Raw genomic sequence first — 24,846 nt, 5'->3', positions numbered from 1 at the left:
TCACAGAGTAAAATCAGACCAAATTTTAAATTCCTCATTAGTCCTCTTTTGAAGTTAAATTTGTGGAAGAAGTACTTTAGTATGTGAGTAATTCATGGTGTATCTTACTTTTTTTCCCCTTCCAAGTGTGTTGTGAGCAACTTCCTGCTACAGCAATTAGATTAGACATAGAGGTGGTTCAGAGGCAAAATGTCATATCCAGATAGATAGTCTGTGCTTAAATCTCTATCAGAATTTACATTTAGGTCTTTATTATATGTTAGGAAGATCTTTCCACCTACATGTGAGTGCTGGAAGCTTGTGCTGAGAATTAATTCAACATAACTTCAATTGTACCGGCCATATCTCTTTCAAGTTATTTTAGTATGAGCCCTGATAGTTGAAGGTTCTTAAATCTAATGTGTCTAATTCTTCCTTTGCCCTCAACAATATGTCAAAGCTCTTGTCCCTTCTTGATGCATCACTACCACTGTGAGATACTGCATCTTTCTGCTGTTTACTACGGTGCCTGTGACTACTAGTGTGTTTAACTGTGTCTAAAATTCATTCCTCCTAATGTACTTCTTATGGTCTAAGTTTCTCTGTCTTTAGGGGACTTTAATTTTGGTTTATATTACTCAGCATATTGTGTGCTCTCTCTTTTGTGAGACACTGGTTTATTCTGTTTATTTAGAGTGAAATTATCCTGTGTTTTTCTTTCTGTTTGATCTTATCACATTTTTTCCCATGTCTCCACTATTTGTGCCCAATGTGTGCAGTGGATAATTTCATTAAATATGTTGTCTATTAAGCTTGGTCTCATGGAGATAGAGTCTAAGTGTAAGTGGTCTGCTCTCGTGATACCAGATCTCAGTGTCTTGCTTACTGGGTATTGACTATATAAGGTCTTCCCAGTGAAGTAGCTTATCTGCTCATCTGTGGAGCCTGCAGGCTTAGAATTTCTTTTATTTTTAGTATTTCTTCATCCTGTCTAATCATTCAGCATAGTTAATGGTGAAACCCATTGATATTTTATAAAGAAAACTGCAGAAACTTCTATTTTTTAATAGGATCAGGAATAAGTGTCAGACATCTACAGTGTAATACTCTTTTTATCATGACACTGTTCTATTGGTCTCTCTTCAACTCAGTTTTGTAAAAATGCAAAAATTAGCCTTATCTCTACAGTTAACCTACTGCCTACATTTCCGTGTTCCCCGTGTCAGACTCTCTTCAGACAAGGATTTCTCTTCTGCTTTTCCTCCTCTAGCAACAGTGACTCTGTGCAATTTGATTCCGCAAACACTGAATGCAAACTGCACCAGTTTTCAAATGCCTGGCAAAGACTTAGACGTCCTAATGTGGAGATCAGTGGAGTATTTTCTTCTTAAGACAACCTCTTATCAGATCTGCTTGCTTGGAATGTAAGTAGATTGCTCAAATAGGACTTGCACACCTGGCATTTTCTAGTGTAGAAGCTTAGATGACTCACTGAGAGTAGAATTGCCCAGTTTCTACTTTCTCCAGGGACATTCTTGCCAAACACAAAGTTCCTTCTTCAAGATCTACCTGGACAGGGATATTAAGTTCTCAGTCTGGTTTTGCAGAAAAATCTCACCATTTAGGTGTACTAAAACTGAAGCACAGTGATAAATCTCAGCTTAGTCTAAGAACACCCTTAAGGAAACAAAAAACGTTTCAATGTGCCATCTGGCAGGAGATTGCTGTCTTCTTTTCCCAGTTGTCAAACTGCAAGTTCTTTTCTAAATAAAATGTACTAACCAGTAAGCAGTGCTGTTGCTCAGTAGAATCTGAACATATTCTGTGTTTCTGCAGGGACCAGTGTTTGAATGGAGACAGTCTGTTTAATGTTCACCTCCCCACAAGTGACTGTCACATCGCCGAGATGGATCCAAGCTTTGACTGTGAATTTCTGTGCTGTCTTTTATGTAGACGAGATTTCCTTGGGAACATCTTCCCAAGGGGGACTAAATAGCTTCTCATTGTCTTTTTCAAATTTTTTCTTTGGTAGCTGGTATTCGCCTCACAACAACAAAATTATGTTGTTCCTTTACCCTCTATACATCTTGTCTTTTCACCTACATGGAACCAAGACTTTCACAAAATCTGTGGATGTTCTCATTGAGAAATCCAAAAGCTGAACTTCAGCAGAGAGATGTTGCAGTTTTGTTCCTTTGGTGTCGGAGACCAGCGGAGTGGACTGTGCTGTACTGACCAGAGCAGGTCTTGTTTGTCAATACAAACTTTGGCAAGTCTGCTGAAGTACTTCATTCTGTCTGATGGCTCTAAATCAACTGTATAAAAGAACTTTTCCTTTATATGTTTTTAGTGTGGACAGGTATAGCTAATGCATTTTTCAGTTTCTGTTCTTAAAAGTAACTTTTGGGCTGTTTTTGAAGTTTTACTCTGAATCAATAAACACTAAAGGAAAAAAAGGCTAGTTACTTAGGATAATACTTTTCAAATTGTTCTGTTTGTTGCCCTTCTTGCTGTGTCTTAAAACACTTAGAGGAAAGGTGACAGAAACTCAATGCAGAGTATTTGAAGCACAGTTTGTGTGGGCAACCTGACAGGTATTTTGAAAGTGAAAAGTCTGCAGGCAGGGGTACTTGAAATATGCAAGCACTTAGGAATCTATAGCTAGATAGTACTTTTCAAAGGTCTGTTATTACTGCTTTTTTTTTCCATTGGCTTATAGCATAGAGAATGAAGAACTGCAAGCCTCCTCTGAGAAGGTTGGTTTTTAGAAATGTTAATTTCTTTTAAAGTGTGCATTTTCTTTCACAAAGGAAAAGTAATATTACCAGTTTAGTGTCCCATATAAAACAGCAAGGAAAACAGTTTACAGAAACAGCACAAATGACAATGAATATGAATAGCTGCAGTTAAATATGGGTGACTTGTTTTGTTCTTACAGGTAGGTCATCTTTTTGTGAATGTTCTAGAGGGAAAAATATTCTCTACCTCATCATTTAGAAGCATTTTTTAAAATACTCTGATGTTTTTGTCCTTTGATTAATAACAATTCACAAGTATGTAAATATATTAGTACTTGGCTAAAAGCGTAACGTAAGCATGAGGCTCTTGGAACAGTGACTTCAGCAGAGCCATTTCAGTGATGATACATACTGTAAGTTGAATTGTATGTAACTTTGCCTTTCAGCCAAAATTCTCTAAATATGCTAATCTTCTAGCAGCATATTATTTTACCAATAATTCAGATTTCTTTTTAATGCAGCAACCCCTAAATATTTTATAAGAATCCTTTTTATTAATACTTCTGTGGTAGCATAGTTCATACTGTTATATATAGCAATTATTCTATTTTACCTTAAAACCAAACTAAGAAATAGCAGCATGTTCCAAACACAGTAGGAAGTATCTGTGCTTTCCCAACCCATATCAAAAAGGCAAAAAATTGAATGTATATGCATAACCTCTAAAAAAGATTATATGAAGGCAAGAGAAGGTTCTTATCTTCTGGTCTGTAACTACCTGTTTTTCATAACATGAAATTTAGTTACTGTGTGTCCTTTATATTTAACCAAGGCAAGCAATAATGTTTACTGTTTCTGTTATTCCAGATACTATATATCAAAAGGTGCTATCGTTGATCAGCTTGGAGGAGATTTAAATTCTACCCCACTTCACTGGGCAACGAGGTAGGGAAAAGTCTTCTGGAATTTTCTTTTCCCATGTTTTTGTTTAACTGGGAATCTGTTACAAATTGATTTATGAAATTGCTGTATTTTATGGGAATACGGTACAAGAATTAATTCAGTCACTGATAACTGGGTACACTGTGAATGAGGTATGTTTGAGCTACAGGAGCTTTCAGTATATAGTTCAGTTTTTGTCTTACCTCTTTTTGATGTAGAAGATGATGATTACTATGACAGAAAAAAAGAGTAAAGTAAAATTAGAGTCTGTGGTCCCCTTGGTTTACTCTTACTTTGGAGATCTTATTTTTATCAATCTTCTGAAGTTCAGCAATACCTGTGAAGATGCGGCTTGGGATGATCTTGTGTGACTTTGCAGTCTTCTATTATGTGTGTGGACTTTTTTAAGGTGCACTTAAAATCATGTTTTTGATGTAGAAGATAGTCCAAGAGTGATGAATGGCTGAGAAAATTGAAGATGGCCTCTGAGCAGTAGCTGCTCCTTCAGACAACCTCCTAGAAATAGGCAGGAAAGGAATACTGTCCATATTAATATTTTTAACTGCGGACTGAAAAAGGAGACTAAGAAAACTACCTTTTAGAACAATTAATGTATCAAAATAATTTGTTTACTAAAGATGAGGACTTGCTTGTTAGCCTCTCTTAAAGATGTTAGCTTGTATATTTCTTACAGATCACACTCTTAAGTTCTGTTAACAGCCCAAAAGCTTGCTTAGGTTTCCTCATGTTCACAGCTGTAATCTGTTGTTCTGTGAAGCATTATCCAAAACCGCTTCTGACAAATTGAAAAGGTTGTTTTTCTTGTGTCAGAAACTGTGTATTGACAGTTAGGCACTGTGCCTACAAGAAGGATATGCCTATGTTCATTAGGCCAAAAAGATGCTTAAGCTTCTAATGTATTGTGGAGGAAGTGTAGGCTTTCAGTTTTCCTTTTTTTCTTCTATTTTTATTTCACTACTGTTTTTAATAGTAGAATGACAAACCATATGCCCCACAGAAAATGAGAGTATATAGCCAGTTTGACATCTCTTAAAATAGCAGGTTTCGTATGTGTATTGGAAGAAGTCACAGTAGACTAGATTTCTAACCGAATAACTTGGGTTTTTTTGTTGACTGGCTTTTTGCTGTACAGCACACTTAAGCGAATTGCACGTGGTGAATTCATTGGCTGCACGGAATTTGCTCATATCAATGAGTTTGCTTACTCGGTTGCAGAATCAGGTCATGACAGTTGTTGTCAAAGTGTGTAAGCCCCAGTGGTAACTGCTCAACACATTTATTTTATGCAAATATTAAAATTCTAATAGTTCTTTTGCATATAGTTATTCAGTTGTTTGTTTTTTGTGTTTTGTTACATTCAGACAGGGTCACTTATCCATGGTTGTACAGCTGATGAAATATGGGGCAGATCCGTCGCTAATTGATGGAGAAGGATGCAGCTGTATTCATTTGGCTGCTCAGTTTGGACATACTTCGATTGTTGCTTACCTGATAGCAAAGGGACAGGTAAATTTTAAATACTATCATATTTAAATAGATTCTACTCAAAATTAGAGTAGGAAAACAATTGAAACCTATACTTGTTATTCAGGAAATGCAAAATATCTGCCAGACTAAACATAAAAATAATTCAATGTCTTTTATTGTGAACTACAGTATTGATGTGCCATCTGCTAACTTAATTTCTTTGAACAGTGGTCTGAGTACTTTGGCTTTAGTTCATACCTGTCTAGTGTGGTATATGAAATTCTAGCAGTTACTCTTTTACCATTCTTTATTTCTAATGAATTTAATCTTTAAATGTTAACAGTGACAATGATAGCAAACATTTTGGAACTCTTCACAGAATCATCAGGTTGTATGTGGGTAAAGAATCTAATGACAAAGCGTTGTCATAGGTCATCTCTTTGTTTACACCTCAGTCCACAACGTTTGTTTATTGCTGTTACTAATTGCATGCATGTGTAATAAAAAAACCCAGCCAAAACAATCCAAAAATCTTCCTGCTAGCCTCCTACATGACTGTTAGATCTGTAAAGTGTGTATATGGCATGTATTCATTACTTTTCTTGTTGTCTCTTCATTCTGTATGCTCAAAACCACCTTTACCTTTTTGCTACTCACCCTGCATGATAATTTGTAGATTTACTCACCCACAGATAGGTGCCTGAAACACAAATTTGATTTACTTTGTAAACCATATAAAACAGTCAAAGTTGTCCTCTTGTTTTACAGCCTTGCTAATGCTGTTCAAGCTTCTGTATTCTGCTTATTCTTTCAAATTGAAAGTGAGATATGGTCCAATGAGTCAGGTAGAATCTGACTATTAAATGAGTGGATTTGGTCTGTGTAAAACACTAAATTTGATGCAGAAAATTGTGCTTATACAAGTAAAAAAATATAAACTATTGCTCCAAGTAGTATTCAGTTTGTGCCTGAGAACTGTTTGGTAAAACAGTATTTAGCATCTGATAGAGAATAAACTAGGCACAAGAAGAGGCTGATCATATATAATCACTATTTTGTGAGAGATAATGATTGGAGAGAAATGCTTTTTCATCAGGAACAAGTTTTATATTTTGTTCACAAATTATGTGTAGTTGTATATGGATTTTATGTTACCAGAAAAATCTTGCAGATTTTATGTTACCAGAAAAAAACTTGCAGAACAAGTGTGAACTTATTTAAAGCATAGCATTAATGAAGTATAAATGGCCTTTAAAATTACATACTGTGATAACGAAATCTCACTGTAAATGGTTTTTGTCCTCATGTTTCTATACAGACTTGTCCTATTTATCTGAGCATACAGTATTTCAGTCCAGAAGAAGTTGTGTGTCTTTACATGTGCACATACGTAAACTCACAAAACTTGATTTTAAAATTTAAAACCTATTATCTTGGAAAGCTTATTAGCAGCTTTGAAAAGGATGATTATTCTTAAATCCTCCAAATGTTATCAAGTATAGTATGATTTTGGTATCCTTTCCATGCTCTAAGTTTGAATTAATTTTAACAGTAACTTTTGTAAGCACTTCAGGAAGTTCAACTTTAAAATTATGTATTGATTTGTATGTTTAAAACATAGTATGTTTAAAATATAGTAATATTGATATCATTGTAATAAAAATTCCTAAACTCATAGTTTTCTAGCTATACTACATACAAGTACAAAAAATACATGGTTTCTGTAGAAGCTATGGGAAATACATGATTCTACTTTTTATAAGTATATATGAGGTCATTAATACCTTTTTTTTTTTCCCCCCAAACCCTTTTTGATGTCATGATTTGGGTTTGGAAACTTGAACTGCTTTTGCTTATGTGGGTTTGCCCTATATACTACTTGCAATTTTTTTTTGCTTTTTGTCTTTACAAAGACCAGGTTCTCTTATATCCAAAGAGTAGGCTTACCCTTGTTCTGAACCAAATTGTAGTATTTGTGTGGTAAATCACAACTAAATAAATGTCAAAATAAAGCTCAGCGTAGGCTGTGTGATTTGTTAGTTCTGATCCTGGTGCCTTTATGGACCTTCATGATAAGAGGAGAGCCAGTTTTCGTAACTGTGTAGAGACCTGTGGATTAAGAAGTTACTCCCAGTTGCTTCTTGTCTCTTTTTGAGACAGAGCTGGAACCCAACTTCGGTGTTCTTCACTCTCTTCTTGCATTGCAGCAGCCAATGGTAAAATTTCCAGTCTGAGGCTTGAGTCCAGTCCTCTAGCTTCTGAAATGTAGTGTAGGGGAAGAACCCTTGGCCGGATGCCCTCTGGCCTTGGTCGGGGGTGAATCCACTTTCATACCAGCAAGTACTACTCAGCGAAGAGGTAGCAGTGACTGATAGCTGTTGCTTTTTATTTAGTCATGTCTCTTACTGAATTTTGACAGACTAATACCTGGCTGTATCATAATTTGCTCATGTTGTTTGTGTCAGTAGGTTGCCAGTAGTTTGTGCCAGTAGGGTCAAAATCAAGCCTGGGGCAAGTACATGATATAATCAGATACCAAGTAACAGAATATGTAGCACAGTTCAAGTTTAGGTAAGATCATTATTTTTAAAAAAATGTAAGAAAAGAGCTGAAGAACTTTAAAATGTTCAAAATTGATGCTCGCACTAATTGATTGCTTGACACTGTGCTTATGCTCCTTAAAATGCCAAAGGCATGTCAGAGCCTAGCATATGGAAACATGTCACCCCAAAATAAGTTAAGATATAGATATGGTATGTTGGATGGTTGAATAATGTGGTTTCATCCTGTGTCATGTGTGAGATAACTAACGTCAATCACAGATAATGGGTGGCTATAAAAGTTGCTAGTAGGATAAAATCATGTTGTAGAAAATATTCTGAAGATAAAATTATAGTTTAACTATTTCATACTCATAGTTTAACACTTATTCATCAAGTATGTATTTTCTTTATTCTCAGAGTTGCAATTTTATATGATAACTACTTTCCTGAGCTACAAAGAGCCTTCTTCTGAGCTATAGCCTAGGAGTAGTTGGCATTTATGTTGAGAGATACCGGCAGCCTTGGTTACTCTGGTGCTGGAGTCCTTGAGCCATGCTCCTAAGCACTGTTACCTCTGTTGGCACTGAGGATTGTTCTCTCCACCGGGTTCAGGATAGTGTAAAACACTGAACCAGGTGTTTATTTCCTAGACCCAACCTACAGCACATTATTGACAGAATTGTAAGTCCAGTCATGTTTCTTCCTCATGATTGTCAAAACTGACTGTGTTTGATGGACTAGAGTACTCAGAACAGAGCTTGTGTTCTTTGAAAGAACGAGGTAGATTCAATTCTGTGTGTTACCTTCTGCCTGTCAGTTTGTGGTTGCTTCATTCCACAAGAGTCCTACAAAATCTCTGCTTCTAGTGAGTAACTAGCATGGCTTTCCTAAATTAGGAAATGTTTTCAGCCTTATATCTTCCTTCCTGATAAATCTTCTTTACTATAAGCTTTTAAATATGTCATCTCTTTAGAAACCTGTTTCCCTGTCCTGAGGCAACAGTCCGTGTGAAAGAGATCTTTTCCTTACGGAGAACAGGCTTCTGAACAAGGGTGTGATGGGTCTTTCTGTGAAGGTCTGTGTTCTGTGAAATAAGCAGTTCTAAAGAGGATCAAATTCCTGGTCCCTTGCTGCACAGTTTCATGCAATTCTAAGTGGAATCTCTTGATGCTTTTTGTGCTTTTCAAAAAGCTGTATTGTGTCACAGAACTGGTTTGACCATTGCTTGTTAAATGTTCTGGTAAGCCTAAATGCTGCTCTGATCTCCAGCTGCTATTCAGAATCCTACCTCATCAACTGTGTTGCTTTCAGAAAGTAGTGTTAAGCAGCTGTAATGCTGCAGCTCCTTTTCATGCAGGAAGCTCTGTCTCCCCTATATTTTTGCCTCTCCTAAAGCTTTTTGTGGAATCTTGTATTAGTATCCTAGGATTAAGTCCGGTTATCTTTGCATATGCAAAGTTGTTCCTATTTCAGAAGAAAGTGAAAAATTTGCCAGTTGTGGTCCACAGAGTTCATGCTTGAAATACATACAGAGTATGTGCAATTTATGATCGTTGTGTCACTTATTGTTGAAATCTTTGGTTCTTCTACTGAGTCCTAGCAGCACAAGGTACCCCTTTGCATGAGCATTATCAGACTGACCTGTCACTGAGAGTTAAACAAGAAATTAACGCTAAAATGCCTGTTGGCACACACCAGAACAGAAGACCAGTCTCCTGATACGGACCTGCTGCTGAATGTTTCCTTTTTTGCATCAGCCCTTTGGTAAAAAGCAGCAACAGAGCTTACTTTCTGAAATGTCCCACTTGTTATGTGGTTTTAGTAGTAATCTGGCAAAGTAAATAACAAAAATTTTTGATGAGAAGTTAGAGCATGTGTCTGTGTTGTGGTTTAACCCCAGCTGGCAACTAAGCACCACTCAGCTGCTCACTCACTCCCTGCCAGTGGGATGGGGGAGAGTCAGAAGGGTAAAAGTGAGAAAACTCATGGGTTGATATAAAGACAGTTTGAGAGGTAAAGCAAAAGTCATTCACAGGAGCACAGCAAAACAAGGAATTCATTCACCACTTCCCACTGCAGGCAGGTGTTCAGCTGTCTCCAGGAAAGCTGGGCTTCATCACATGTAACAGTAATTTGAGAAGGCAAACACCACCACTCCAAATGTCCCCCCCATTCCTCCTTCTTCCCCCAGCTTGATGCCATATATGGTCTGGAATAGCCCTTTGGTCAGTTGGGGTCAGCTCTCCTGTCTGTGTCCCCTCCTAACTTCTCATGGCTCTCCTGTCTGTGTCCCCTCCTAACTTCTCATAGCTCTCCTGTCTGTGTCCCCTCCTAACTTCTCATAGCTCTCCTGTCTGTGTCCCCTCCTAACTTCTCATAGCTCTCCTGTCTGTGTCCCCTCCTAACTTCCCAGGCACCCCCAACCTGTTTGCTGGTGGGGTGGGATAAGAAGCAGAAAAGGCCTTGACACTGTAAACACCATTCAGCCATAACTAAAACATCTCTGAATTATCAACACTGTTTCCAACACAAATCCAAAATACAGTCTCATGCTAGCTGCTAGGGAAAAAATTAACTCTGTCCCAGGCAAAACCAGCACAGTCTGCTAACCACAATATACAACAGTACACAAGTCAGTCTTAGTTGTTTTGCCCCTTATTTAAAGTTCTTTTGAAAAAGGGGTCTGCCTTAGTGCATGTTGTAGCTTAATATGAGTAATAGCTGTAGCCTGCCTAGGTGATGTATATGCAGGGAGTAGTCTGGAGCTCCTGGCTTTTTTTTTTTCCTTTTTAGTTGAGTGTCACCTACTGTGCGAAGTATGGTTTTGATTTGTCAAGTCACTGAAGGAATCATTTTACTTACATCCAGGGAATCAGGTCCCTGTTGTCAAGAAGAATTGCTTTTCTATATGAAATCTATAGATGAAATAGTGATTGTTCATGTTACAGTAATTTGTACAATCTTCACAATATGTTGTTCTCACAATGTGACCTGTGAATCAAAGTTCTAATTTCCTTCACACCAGGACCTTAAAGGGAGTGCCAACAGTTATGTGGTCCTAGTAGGCTCAAAAGGATCTAATCTATACAAGTACTGTGGGCAAACAGACTTTGATCCCATTCTCAATGCATTTATGTCTTCTGAGCAGACAATACAATAAAGTAATGGTTCTTTCCTCTCCATCAACTGTTTTTTAATATTTTTTTTTTTTTTAAATTAAGCAACAGAGTAAAAACTCAGAAATGTAAAATTGTCTGCAGTCTATGGATGTTTTAAAAGCAGATATTTGGAAGAACTAATTTGGATTTTCTGGAAAACTTCTGCCTGGGCCAGGCTAGGAGCACCATGAGCAGGGATCCCACCCAAATCCCAGGGTGCCTGGCGTTTGGCAGACTACTGGAGTGGAGAAGATTCTGGGGGTGGTAGAAAGCTACATCATCTACTCTCTGAGTTTCTATCAGTAGTTTCTGTAGCAAACGACTTTACTGAAGTAAACACTTTCAACCTAATTTTCCTAGTAAGGACTGAGGGGGATAGCTTAGAAAACATTGACATAGCTCTGTTGTCTCTAAGGAGAACTGTTCAGATCTTACATTAAGTTAGTTTAGGGTAATTTTGTTCGCAGTGGCCTGTGGAACTTGCCCATATGTGCTTGAGAGTCTAATCTGTCTCAATGTATTTAGGAATTAGCAACTTCCATGTTAGTGAGGCAGAGATCTATAACAAGGAAAAATGCTTTAGGTATTAGATCCTTTTTGATGGATCTAAGAGAATTGTCTGGATGGTGCTATTTTGTCATTCTGTGGCTATGTTCTGTTTAATGTGTTTTTATTTTTAGCCCTGGGTTTAATCACCACTTGATTATTGATAAGTTTTATTTCTGGGTAGGTTGTTTTTGTTAATGGCTTTTGTTTAAACTTATAAATTTTCTGGCATGCATATACGTAAATACCTTTGGAACTGAGTGAACTAAGGAAAATTGCTTTGAAAGTGGAAAAATAGATGCAGATAACTTTCAGTAGGATGTAGGATTCAGGCCATGGTATTTATTTACGTTAATTTATCAAGTACTTTATTAAATATTGGTGCATTATTTTAGTTTTCTCCTGCTTTTGAGTGCAGTAATACACCATCTCTATGTATCTTTTATGTTGAAGATTAATAGTAAGAGAGAAATTGCTAATGTTATGCAGCATGAGTGTTCTTTAGTTTCCAAAATAGATGGGAATGGTTATATATATTTGCAATGGCAGTGTTAATGTCTGTTTTCATTTTTTATTATGAACTAAAAGTTTGCCAGTTTTTCTCCAATTCAGTTGGTTAGTTTTAAAATACTGTTTGTCACTGCAAACCTTGTATCTACTGGATCTTGAACATACTTACTCATCTCACCAACTTTTTCTTTACCTTTTTTAGGATGTAGATATGATGGATCAAAATGGAATGACACCTTTAATGTGGGCAGCTTACAGAACACATAGGTAACATCTCCCTGCAATTTAGACTTTCTCTTGATGTTTAAGTGGCATATAGTAGTGACTAGTTTTGCTTTTTTGGAAAGTTTATTTTTAACTAGTCAATGTTCTTCCCACAATTGGCACTTTATCTTCATTTATGATTGTTGTGAGTTAACCCCAGTAGGCAACTCAGCCCCATGCAGCCACTTGCTCGCTCCCACCCAGCAGGATGGGGAGGAGAATCAGAAGGGTACTAGTGAGAAAACTCACGGGTTGAGATAAAGAAAATTTGATAGGTAAAGCAAAAGCCACATGGACAAGCAAAGCAAAATAAAGAATTCATTTACTACTTCTCATCGTCAGGCAGATGTTTAGTCATTTCCAGGACAGCAATGCTCTGTCATGTGTAATGGTTACTTGGGAAGGCAGACACCATACTCCAAATGTCCCCCCTTCCTCCTTCTTTCCCCCAGCTTTTATTGCTGAGCACAATATCATATGGTCTGGAATTTCCTTTTGGGCAGTTGGGCTCAGCTATCCCAGTTGTGTCCTCTCCCAGTTTCTTGTGTGCCCCTAGCCTTTTCACTGGCAGAGCAGTGTGAGAAACAGAAAAGGCCTTGATGCTGTCTAAGCACTGCTCAGCAGTAGCTAGAACATGTGTTATCAACACTGTTTGAGTCACAAGTCCAAAACACAGCACCATAGGAACTACTATGAACTTGATCACAGCCAAAACTAGTACAATGTCCTATTCAAGAAAGAGGATATTATGCAGAATTACTGTTAAGAAGTTTCAGTTACAAAGTAAAAATGATTGGAAAAAGTTGGTGTAAAATAACACTTTTTCAAAGAGCAAATGTGTCTGAATTTGATTCCTGCTCAGAAGGTATCTTAATTCAGTCCTCCATCAATTGTTGAGAGGAACATAAGCTAGTTTTTACAAATAGCTACCATTACCAACATTATAATCCTTTTTTATTTTCATCTTTTGGAATGTGAGGTGGAAATATGTTTTGAACTTTGGTTCTTACCTGTCAATTATATAATCATGTGCATGCTTTTACAAATTTGTTAATACTCTTAGCTTTTGTTAAACATGAAAACAGAATTGTATAACAAATGTGTTTCATGACATCCCAGAACAAGCTGTCTTACTGAGCTCCTTTAAAAGTCAACAGAATTGTGATTGCTCTTTGGTGGGAAGGGAATTTGAGCCATTCCTAATTATCAGTAACAAGTGTCACAGTGTACCCGATCAACATTCTTTATAGAAATTAAACTCATTAACAATAAGTTGGTATGTGTTTCAGTTCATCTGTAGATCTAACAAGAATTTTCTTTTCTAGTGTGGATCCAACCCGATTACTACTTACATTTAATGTTTCTGTTAATCTTGGAGACAAATATCACAAAAACACAGCACTGCACTGGGCTGTGCTAGCAGGAAATACTACAGTTATTAGTCTTCTGTTAGAAGCTGGAGCTAACGTTGATGCTCAAAATATAAAGGTAAACACTTGGTCTGTTTTTATTGTAAGTGATTTGGGGCAGATATAACAGAGCCTATGATAAATCTCAAGGATAGATTATTGTTGTGGGTATGCAAATAAAGCATATAAATATAAAAAATATAAAGCAAAAGCCATGCAACTAATGTTTCATTTCAGAATCGTTTTTTCCTAACACTGATGCATAACCACTAAATCTGCACCTTCAGAAGTATTCACATAAATAATTTACCAATGGTTATGTGCAAATATATGGGAGTGGGGTGCACAGTTAGACTGCTTGTGTGAAGAGCCATGCATTTGGATGCAAAATTGGAAATCTGACTGAATGTCTTGTAGTGAAGTTCTAGCGTGACTGTTGGAGTGAGATGCAAGACATCTCTGCCCTCCTTCAGAGAGATGACACATGCCCTAGTATATCTCCCAGTGGAAATAAGGAAATTGGAGGCCTAAAAATACCAGTAGGAGTAAAATAAGAAAATGGGCTCCTTTTGCATCAGAATTTTTAAGTTGCCCAATTACTCTACCAGAACCTCTTAATGACAAAGCTAGATTCAGCACTAACAGAGCCCCTCCCTAGCACATGTTAAACCAGCCAAGCAGCTGTTAGAATTTATGCCATAGACTTGGAGTCTGTAAGAGCTTCTCCATCAGTGGAAGGTGTGCCTATTGAGTGTAGTTTTGTCCCTTTCCTCCAGACTATTCTGTGTAGCAAATTAGATGCACTTCACCACCCAACTTACTTTTTCTGTGGTGTCAGAGAAGAATTCACTTTTAGAAAAAAGAATTCTCTACTCAATTTCTCTTCTAATATTTGTATTTTCCATTTAATGAGTGTTACAAATTGAGTGGTTACACTGGAAAATACAGCTGTAAATCTATATTTATAAAATGTTACTTAAATTTATTTGACCTTTCACCATTTTCCCTACAAATTTAAGATGGCCTATTTTCCTTGGCCACAAGTAATAGAAATATGCTAAAAAAAATACATATATACACATCTGTTTTCTTGAACAGCATGGAACAGTCTTTTTAAGGGTGCAGTCAAATTTTTCTAGTAGCTTTTCTAAAGCTACATCCACTTTAGAATATCAGAAATACTGATGATGATGATGATGAATGAAAACTCATCAGAAAAATCACATGGCTTTTCAAGTGTTTAAAACAAATCAACTAGCCTCTTGCATGTACTGATGTGAATATATAATTATTCCTGGTCTGTAAGGTCAGTCGTGTGGATGAATTATACTTCTAGTCTCACTTCTTGTAAACTGTTGAAAAGCTTTTTTTCTATGCCACCTAATGGTAAAAATTAAGGTATTTTTGTGGGAAAAAAAATCAGTGTGTCATACCTTGCTTCCCTTGGCAGACTGATCAGTGTGATTAGAGTTTTAAAGTCATCACCTTACCTAGATTTCTGGACTCTTAGTAAATCCATAATAAAAATTCATATGTTAGGCCAAATGAAAAAGTATCTGCTAGCCTGAAGCAGTTCATGGTCTCTCCTTCTTTATTGGCAGACAGCAGCAGTCAGTAGAAAAATAGGTTTTTTAACCTACTGGATCATGCTATCTTTCCAGTCATACCAGAAGACGTGCTTGGTTTCATTAACCACTGCTTGTGTTCTGCAGTGGAGTCTCGGTTTCTTGCATGTCTTCCCAGATTTCTAGGATCTTCACAGGATCAAAATCATTCTAGCGGTGGCAGTCTTTCTATCCTGCCAGTGGCTATGTAACAGATGCCGATTGGAGTGATAGTAAACATAGGAAACATAAGGATTTTGGTTGATTTTTATCGGTACATAGAAACTCAGTTTTGTGCTTCTGCTTTGGCTGTTCAGCAAAAAAGTTTTCTTTGAGCCAAAACCTGTTTTTTAAGTGTCTGGCTCATGTTCCCCCAGAAATAAAAGGAATTGTGAAAGGCTCCTTTCTGATGCAGTCACTTCCAGATTTCTGCAGCACTGTCTAGTGAGTCCTTTTCTCAGCCCATGGAGTTGACCAAGAATGGTTGTAAGGCAGCTAACATTAAAGAAATACATTGGCTGAAAGCTGTTTATCTTCTTCAAATTATGAAGTGGCTGAAATGCTAGGTGTGAGCTTTGACCTTGTTGTAACCAGCCCTAGGCAGTCTGCGTTAGAAAGGCACATGCTACTGGCCACCTGGGTTTGGAAGAAATTAGAATCTCTTATCTCAGTAAGAGGCTTTCTTTCCTTTGCATGACAGTTTGAGAAGCATACAAACAATAGCACTCTTATTCTAGAATGAAGCTTGATTGAACCAATAAGTTTGTCCTGGTTTTGTTATTTATCTTCTTATTATGCTGTACAAGAAAATAATTCTTTTGGTAGTAAGATACTTTCTTTTCCTTTTGTGAGAACTGGATTGCAGTTAGAGTTGGAAGGTGATTTTCAGTAGTCAGACTGAGTTTTTGTTTGGTTGACTTTTTTAAAAGGAAATTATCTTGCCACACCAGTAGACAGATTGGGCAGATGAGGACAGGAGTTCACAGTGACTCAGCTAGTCACTGGGGATTGTGCGGAAACCCATAAATTTTATTTAAGTGTAAGCAGAAGCTCCATTTTTGCTAGAGAGTGATAGAGACCTAAAGGATCTTTTATGGTTTAAGGAATTTTTTTTAAAAAACTTTTTTTATTTTTTAAATCCATTAATGATTCACTGAATGGACTTCAGATGTAGTTTCTTATGCAGTGTATCTGTGAGCTTGTCTGTGGAAGTCTACATGTAATGTTCCCTATGATAATGACTCTTCAGATTATTTTTTCTATCTAAACACTTTAAATATATACTATTGAAGCCTTATTGCTTTCTGGCAAGCTAAATGTTACTAGATTAAATTCCACCTCCCCCCCTTTTTTTTCTTTCTAAACAAGTCAGCTATCCACCACCCCTGTAAATACAGGAAAATATTAAAATGGCCAGATTATAAAAAGCATAGTCGAAGACTTCTTTAAAGCTCCCTCAATCTTTTTATTTAGGCAGTTCCTAGGTGTCTCATGGCCCTCTAGTGGAAGGGATGCTCAGCTGGACCCCAAGACAACTTCAGGATTTACTTGGGAGATCATCTCCCAGAGGGGATTGCTTGTCCACAGGTAATCTTTACAGTCTGGATATATAAAGTGGTAATAAAACAACAGCATCTCTGGAGTTTTCCAGATATTGGCAATTCAAGGTGCTGTTAGATTTGTGACCAAGCAGGCACTATAGTTTGATCTCAGGCATTTCTGCTGAGGATGGAGTTAACAATCTGTTTCTTAAGATCTGGCTAAACAACTTTGAAGCCAAGTTAAGTCAAAAGGTTATTATTTTTTTAACAGATTTTGTTAGTTAAACTTCTCACACAGAAGGAGTGCAAGATCCTGTTAAGCAGCAAAAAACTTCATCTCATAATCTGTAGTCTGTACTATTTGCTCTCCTTTAGAGATTTGGAGTGAGATTTCAAAGGCAAAAATGACAGGTAAATACTCAGTTCCCATTGTCTTTCTATGGGATATAGGTAGCTAACCATAATTTTTAATCTTTGAAATCTCTTCTGTCTGTAGTAATTATTGCCCTTTCTGGGTAATTTCAGTTTCTGGTACCTGTCTCACTTTTTTTTTAGGAGGGGGCCGAGCGATGGAGGATTCAGCCATTTTTCAAGCCTCCATGAATGGTTTGTTTAGGAGGGGAGTTAACTCCAGTAGAAGAGAGGAGGAGTCAAATGCAAAACTGAAGCTGGAGGTACCTGCAATTGGTTGTCTCTTGCCTCCTCTATAATTTTAGACCCAGTCAATAACTTTCATTTAGCTCTCTTCCTAAATGTTTAAAAAGCAATAAAATCCAATCAGTTTGATAGGACCTTTGGCCCCTGTATCTCTCTCTGTGTCTCTCTTTTGCTTTGTCTGTCAGTCCTCTCTGAAAGTAGGGAAAGAGAAAGCGTGGGCTGTTGCTGGCTTAGCACCCAAAGTACATGAAGCACAAGCTAAGCATAAAAGCTCAGAGTCTTCAAATAAGTTGGACATGAGCAATCAGTTTATTCTTTTCCATTTTCTTCCTAGGACTTGAGTAACTGAGGTGAATATAAGAACATTAAGCTTGTGGAAAAAAATCCTTATAGAAAAATTCCATTATATTAGTAACTTCACTCTGCCAGAAAGGCAGATAATTAACTGAGAAGTCAGGCTGTACACTGGGAGAGTTTCCATGATCCAGTGGGTCAAGAGTTCTTATTCTTTGCTTGATTTCTGCTGCCTGTCAATAGCTGAGGGGGAAGAAGAGTCTTTCATTTACAGGCTAGTGGACTGTGTGTAGAAGAGTGAAGCGTAAATGTGTTATGCCAGTAGTAACAATTATTACTATGTCAGGACATATATATTATCAGGATCACACATTTAATATTCTACTTGTCCATGCATGTATAGTCATAAGAGAATGAAAAAGACCAAAAGGAATGAATGATGTTTGGTGTCAAGTAAGCTGCAGGGCAAAAAGTATGCCAGAATATAGCTTAAACTGATTTAAAATGTATTATTTTTACCTGCCAATCTGCTGTTTCAAAACTGCTCTGAATGCACTTTATTTTTAAATTGGATGTTTCCCACTTACTCCTGGCAGGGAGAATCACCGCTTGATCTAGCAAAACAGAGGAAAAACGTTTGGATGATCAATCACCTACAGGAAGCAAGGCAGGCAAAGGGATATGACAGTCCATCCTTTCTGAGAAAATTAAAAGCTGATAAGGTAAGTAGTAGTATAACACACAAAATCAAATATTTCTGCTACTGTTGGTTTGGGGGCATGTATGTTTCTTTAAGGTAAGCAGTTCAGTACTGTGGTTTCCCCAAATTTCAGTTTTAGGAAACACTTTTTTGCTATGGCAAAAGTAATTGCAATAGAAGAAAAAAATATTCAAGGCAGGAGGAAAGAAAACCTCAAGTCTCCACACAATTACCTTTAGTTTTTGTGCTAACTAAATGTTAGGAAGGTACCAGTCGTCTAGTGTTGTTGGTGATGGCCAGGACTTTTAATAAAGCTGACTTTCAAATATCTAAGGAAAGAAACATTTTAGATGTCCTGAACTCTGATGTCCTCTCTAATTATGTAGTGTTTTGTGTTGAATGAAAGCAGTATAATGTAATACGTGAATCTGTAATGTGGAGGCCTTTTTATTCTCCATTTACTATTTAATACTGCAGATAAGAGGAGGCAAGAAATGAGGGTATAACAGGTAACATACTGCTCTAGCATGAAGAACTGTCTACCTGCCTACAGGTTGATAACATATCGATTTAATATTTTCATACCAGGCAGAGTGTTGTGCTGGATATTAAGTATTGCTATCACTGATTTGTTACAACTTCTTGATTTAAAAATACATTGCATCTTGATGATTAAAGCACTGGCTACAGACTCTGCTTTAACCCTGTGATAATAAAATAATGCAGTGATTATTGACTTTGATTTGGGCATTGCATTATGTGTACATGTGCATTGTGACTGTGCTTGGAATGTCTGGAAAGAGTTCAGTGCCTTCATCAGGATTTGTACCCACACAGTATAAGATAAAAAAAGGTCCTGTCTTTCCTCATAGATGCTTCAGTATGACTTTATTACTTACATAACTGCAGTCTTCAAAGTTCACTGAGATTACCATGTGCTGTGTAGTAGTTTATACACTTTGACAGATTTCTTAAAAAGAGCTACTTTTGCCTTTATTCTGGATTAACAGCAAAATCTCTAGAAGACAGTTCTAAAATATATAAAATTGCTGATTTGTTATAAAATTTTAGGTTTTTTTCTTGCACATTCATTGAAGATATGTAAATATAGGAAATGAGAAAAATTTATGGAGATTCCTCCCCCCGCATCAAGTTTCCTAAAAAATTAAGTTTTGTGACTGTCCTACTTATTATAGAATATTATTATACAATCTGTTCCTGAAAATAGAGTTACTTACTGATATTTGTTTCTATATAGGAATTCCGTCAGAAGGTGATGCTGGGAACTCCTTTCCTAGTTATTTGGCTGGTTGGGTTTATAGCAGACCTAGACATTGATTCTTGGCTCATTAAAGGGCTGATGTATGGTGGCGTTTGGGCTATGGTGCAGTTTCTTTCAAAGTAAGTGTTTTACCAGGATGATATCTGTTTAGTGTGCACACAAGAAGTGTTTTGCTGGCATCTTTATTGGATAAATAATCTTAAATTTCTATTTTTGTGTGTTTTTTTGACATGCAACATTAATTTTTTGTCAGAATTTTTTAAATTACTATTTCTGGGAAAGATCTTGTGCAACTTTAGCTCTGTTGTCTTGCAAATAGCCGTGGAATTACCTTCTTTGATTACCACTGAGCTAATAGAAGCTAACAGCAGAACAGAAATTCAGTCGTTATCCAGAGGAGGGTGCTGAATGTCTGTCTACAAAGTTATCAGCGTGAATTTTGAAGAAGGCAGTCAAGGGGAAAGTTATTAGAAAGGAATAGAAAAAAGATATCTGCAAGTCTGCTACTAAACCCTGTTCTTTTAGACTTTAAATACCCAAAGGCACCTAAAGAGATTTACAGAGAGGAATGAAGTCAGATTCTGTTGTGGAAAGGGGTGACTGAAGAAAAAGGTTGCTTTCTAATAATACTTTTAACTTGTTACCTGATCATAAAGAATTGTAGTTGTGTTCGTGATTACTGTAAATAACAGTAAATGCACCTATGTATACATGTGCACACATAGACAAACAGGCATGCTCCAATGGATTTTCAAGATCTGTAGACTACATCTATCTTTAGCTTTGCCGTGTTATGTGTGGCATGTATAGAAGAACTTATTATATCTTCATACTTACGAGCTTTCTGCCTTTCTGGCATTGAATATTATGTTTATTAGAACCACTTGCTTCTTCCTTTTTGTTTGAAAAGGAAAAGAAGATATATCTTCCTCAAACCAAGTTCATGAGTCTTAGTGGACTTAGTACACTTGAAGGGGGGTGAGGGGCGTCAGGCTGTTGTCTCTCCAGGGTCTTGGAGATGATCTTCTTGTCATCTCCGAGGCTGTGCAATTTGTTGATCTCGTCAAACAAATAATATATTTGGCAATGCAAATCCTTAAGCACACCTCCTGCAGGAAGCAAGGACAAGATTTCTTCAAGGTTTTTAAGATCTATATTTTGTCAAGTTTTATATTTTTGGCCTTCCTGACACACATTCAGGATTAACATTCTTCCTTTCTCTTATGCTTTGCTTAACATTTAGTATAAATACTTTTTGATGTGTTTTTCACAAAGTCCAGGTTTGAATGAAACTTTTGATGTTATTCTAGTAGTATTTTCTTTCTGTTGAATTTTAGCTCATCTGTTTAGCTGTTTTTTCTTCCATACTCCTTTCACACACACAAAAAATGCACAGAAATTGTTGAAAGATTACTGCTGAGTATTGTGTGTCCAAATGTATATTGACTTATTACTCAGCATTTTAGCTCACCTTCCTTGTAGTATTTTCTCACAAGACCTAAGAAACTTCCATTAGAGAAGACACAGTTACTGCAAGGGAGTGAAGGAGTGAGTGAGATGGAAATTTCTTCTGCACATATTTGTAGCAGCCCTAAGGGCACCACCAGGGCAAAAAGAAAAATGCATTGATGTAAGAATTTTTAGGTAGATGATGGAAGAAGTTTCATTACAAGGAGTTTAGCAGTTTAGAGTGTGACTTCTGATATGCTTAGCAATTTTTTGGAGTATGGAATATGGAGTAACCTAGTCACTAACCTAGTGTCTCAACTATATTCAGCTTCATTCAGAATAGTCTTTAAAATGCAAGAGTGTGAGAACATGAAAATAGTTCTGATGGCTTAATTATTATTTTTTTAATTAAAGTAGCAGCATTCTATTTTAAACTTAGAAAATCTGGTGAGATGGGAAACTAATTAATCTGTGGTTTTTTTTCCCAACTTTCTATTGGCAACTGTAAAAGAAGGGAAAGATTCAAGAATCTGAAATATTTGAAGTATGCAGGCTGATAACACCAACGTCTCTTAAGCTTTTTTTCTTACTGAAGTAATTTTAACATGTAATTTTCATTTAATGGGTTTTCAAAATATCTTTAGCATTGTAATCTCTGAAGTAAATGTAGTTCGCAACCACTATCTGTGTAGGCTAGGAATCTCACCAGTTTCTAACTGCTTTCACAGTGAGTTTTAGTATGAGTTATTTACTCGTTCTACCTTTTTTTTCCAGTAATTGACATTCAATTCAGAGGTAAATGTATAAATTTTAATTAACTAACTTTTAGTCATGACCCTTCATCTGGACAGGTTGAAAATGGGAATTTCTCATGATTTTTGAAGGTAAAAGTGAGGAAAATGTTTTTATGGCATATTTGCAATATCACATGTAGTACATATTTTAATGTGAAGTGTTTTTCATAAGCAGTGGTTCCAGATTTACATTTTATAAGTCAAAACTTATCATGTAACATTGCTCCTACTTTACAGGTCTTTCTTTGATCACTCCATGCACAGTGCACTGCCTCTTGGAATATACTTGGCAACAAAATTCTGGATGTATGTGACATGGTTCTTCTGGTTTTGGAATGATATCCTTTTTTGTGTACAGTAAACAGCAATATTTTTTCATGTTAGTAGTATGAAGTAATACCGAGATATATCCTACATATAAGAGTAAGTAAACCAATTAAAAATTTAAAATGGCTATCCTCATTGAACATTGCTTTCTTCTAATGGTAATTACTTTATTGCTTTAAAAATGTGCGTTCTGTTGCTGTGCTTCAGTAACCTTAAGATTTTTCCTCAAAGTTGGCTTATACTAGTCTGTAAAATTTCCTGTGCTTGATCAGTTTCTTAAGTAGGGGAGATGTAAGCAACTGTGTAAAATATGCTCTGGCTGTGAGGTGACAAGGTGTAACTGACTGCATTTTTAGACACTGTTTTCCTGAAAAGCAGTAGGTAATTTCATTGTATATATGAATCCTGGTGGAATTAGCTTTATAGTTAGTTTTTCCTAAAGATTTTGTAAATTCCTCTTCATACAAACATTAGATACATTTGTTAACTGTATTTTCAGTCTTTGAATATGTATGTATTAACAACACTAGATTATTATAGAGATTCATCATGTGTCCATCTTTTTATTAAAGTTTTTGACTGTCTGCCTAGATAGGAACTTTTCATATTCACAGGGGTAGAAGTTGATTCAGAGTTCACTGAAGAATGTCAGTTATCCGCATTAAGGAAAGAGATTCAAATTTTTAAATTACTTTCGTGGGTATTGTAATTACAATAACCAAGAAAACAGATTTAATGTTTTATTAAATGTTTAATGTAGTTCTTATAGTTGTAAATAGTTGAAGTGAACTTAATATTTATAATGGCTGTTGGCTTGACTTTTCTAGAACCTGGTTTTCTTTTCATCCTCAAAGGCATTACCATGAAATAGGATAGTAGTAGTGCAACCCGTTCGTCATCTTGTTGATATGTTCTCCAACCTTGGCTAAGTTAACCTCACATTTTTGGGTTGAGAATAGAGAAAAGACCCTACTTCCATGCTGCTGGTGTTTTGCAGAGGTGCTGCTATGAATAGTAGCAGTCCCATATGACTGGAGATGAATGCTATTCCACATTTTAAAAAATTAGAAATGAAAATCTAGCAGCTGTTAAGTAAAAAAAAATAAAAATTTTAATTTATCAATATTAGCATGAGTATGTCTTGAAATAGTTATTTAGAAATACTTATCCTACTAACAGTCTCTCTGCCTGGCCTGATTTTCTATGTTTTTACTTAAATTTACTAGTAACTGCAGAATGAGGAAAGCGAGTATGCTTGAATGTATATGTAAACCATTTTAAAAAGCAGTAGTTAGAAATGGAGGTATAATTTTCCAGTTTTTATGGAATGGAGAACAGTTTAAATATGTCACTTTAGACTGTCTAGTCTGGTGTTGCTTTTCTGTTCTTTTTGTTAAGAAAACCTGACAAGTAGTACAGTACAAGTTTCTGATGGAGTTATAATAACTATACCATCTCAGTTCTCCTTACCTTTTAGGTTTTATTTAGAAACTCATGTTTGCTAATACTACTACATGCTTTCGGTTGCAAATTTTGAGCTACTGTAAAATGCTTTATTTTGTGCTAACATAACATAAGCTTAAACCAAATCTAAGAATGCGTGCAAGTTTAAATCAAAGTTCTTGACCATATTAACATGGCTACACAGCCAACGCAACTTCATGATGGCCTCTATCATGATCTAGAACGGTGTCCCTTAAGGCCGGCAAATTGTGAGATTTTTATCCTAAAGTTCAGATTTTCTTCATATTGTTACCAACTTGCTTAGATTTTTATTTTTGTTAGCCATTCTGATTAACATAACTTGAACTTTGTGGTTTGTTTGTCACGGAATAATGTGAATTGTTCACTCGAAGTAGTAACTATAGACAATTAATTACCCTAATAAAGTCTGACTTCAGAATGACAGTGTAATACACTCTTGCTTCTGTAATTTAGGGTGGATGCCTCAAAACCTTTGCAACAATCTTTTTGTACACAGAAGTACTAGTCTAAAAACTTCAGTTACTAATTGCTTTCATTAGAGCTGACACTATTCTTTGACAAGCAGTTTTAGAGACTTAGTGCTTGAGGCCATCTTCCTTTAACTGGTGATTTTTAATTGGAAGTCTTTGTGATAAGATTCCAAATCCATTCTTCTTCTGGAAAGTTGCCCTGTAGCTTTATTGGAAGAAAAAGAAATTGCATGCCTGCTCTGTTTTTGTAGCATGAGGCACAGAATTATGGTTGGAGAAATTATTCTTGTATTTTTAGAGCTTTTTATGATTACTTAAAACAGACCAGAGTACTAGTTTATACTCTTTAATGTTCAAGTGATAAAACCTGTCATGGTAGTTTTCACAAATTCTGATCATCTTTTGCTTAGGAAGAAAGTTTCTAACCTTAAACAAATATTATTGTTTTCCTGGACCTTTATGATATAAAGGTTTAAATTGCTGCAAGTGTTACTTTAATATTCAGGTGCTTGGTAAGAATTTTCTTGTAGATATGCTGAAGGTGTCTGGAAGATCATCTGATCTTCTGGGTGTAAGCCTAGTAAGACAGAAAAGGGCAGTCAGAACAATGTATCATAAAGAACAGACAAACTGAAAGATTAGCAGTGCATTTTCTTGAATTTCAGG

General features: G+C 36.3%; 1 protein-coding gene across 1 annotated transcript in view; it reads left to right on the top strand.

Annotated features, from left to right (window-relative positions):
- The window catches only part of ZDHHC17 (zDHHC palmitoyltransferase 17), an 82,167-nt gene that overhangs the window by 34,184 nt on the left and 23,137 nt on the right, over positions 1 to 24,846 (top strand). The window contains exons 4-10 of the mRNA XM_074902828.1: positions 3,585 to 3,662; positions 5,042 to 5,186; positions 12,107 to 12,171; positions 13,494 to 13,656; positions 18,270 to 18,395; positions 19,632 to 19,774; positions 22,136 to 22,236. Coding sequence (XP_074758929.1) covers positions 3,585 to 3,662; positions 5,042 to 5,186; positions 12,107 to 12,171; positions 13,494 to 13,656; positions 18,270 to 18,395; positions 19,632 to 19,774; positions 22,136 to 22,236 — 821 coding nt within the window. The remainder of the gene's footprint in view (positions 1 to 3,584; positions 3,663 to 5,041; positions 5,187 to 12,106; positions 12,172 to 13,493; positions 13,657 to 18,269; positions 18,396 to 19,631; positions 19,775 to 22,135; positions 22,237 to 24,846) is intronic.

This window comes from Athene noctua, chromosome 3 (genome assembly GCF_965140245.1).
Source record: "Athene noctua chromosome 3, bAthNoc1.hap1.1, whole genome shotgun sequence".
Lineage (NCBI taxonomy): Eukaryota > Metazoa > Chordata > Aves > Strigiformes > Strigidae > Athene > Athene noctua.
The sequence above is the reverse complement of the archived record's forward strand: the minus strand, read 5'-3'. Positions and strand labels throughout refer to the sequence as shown.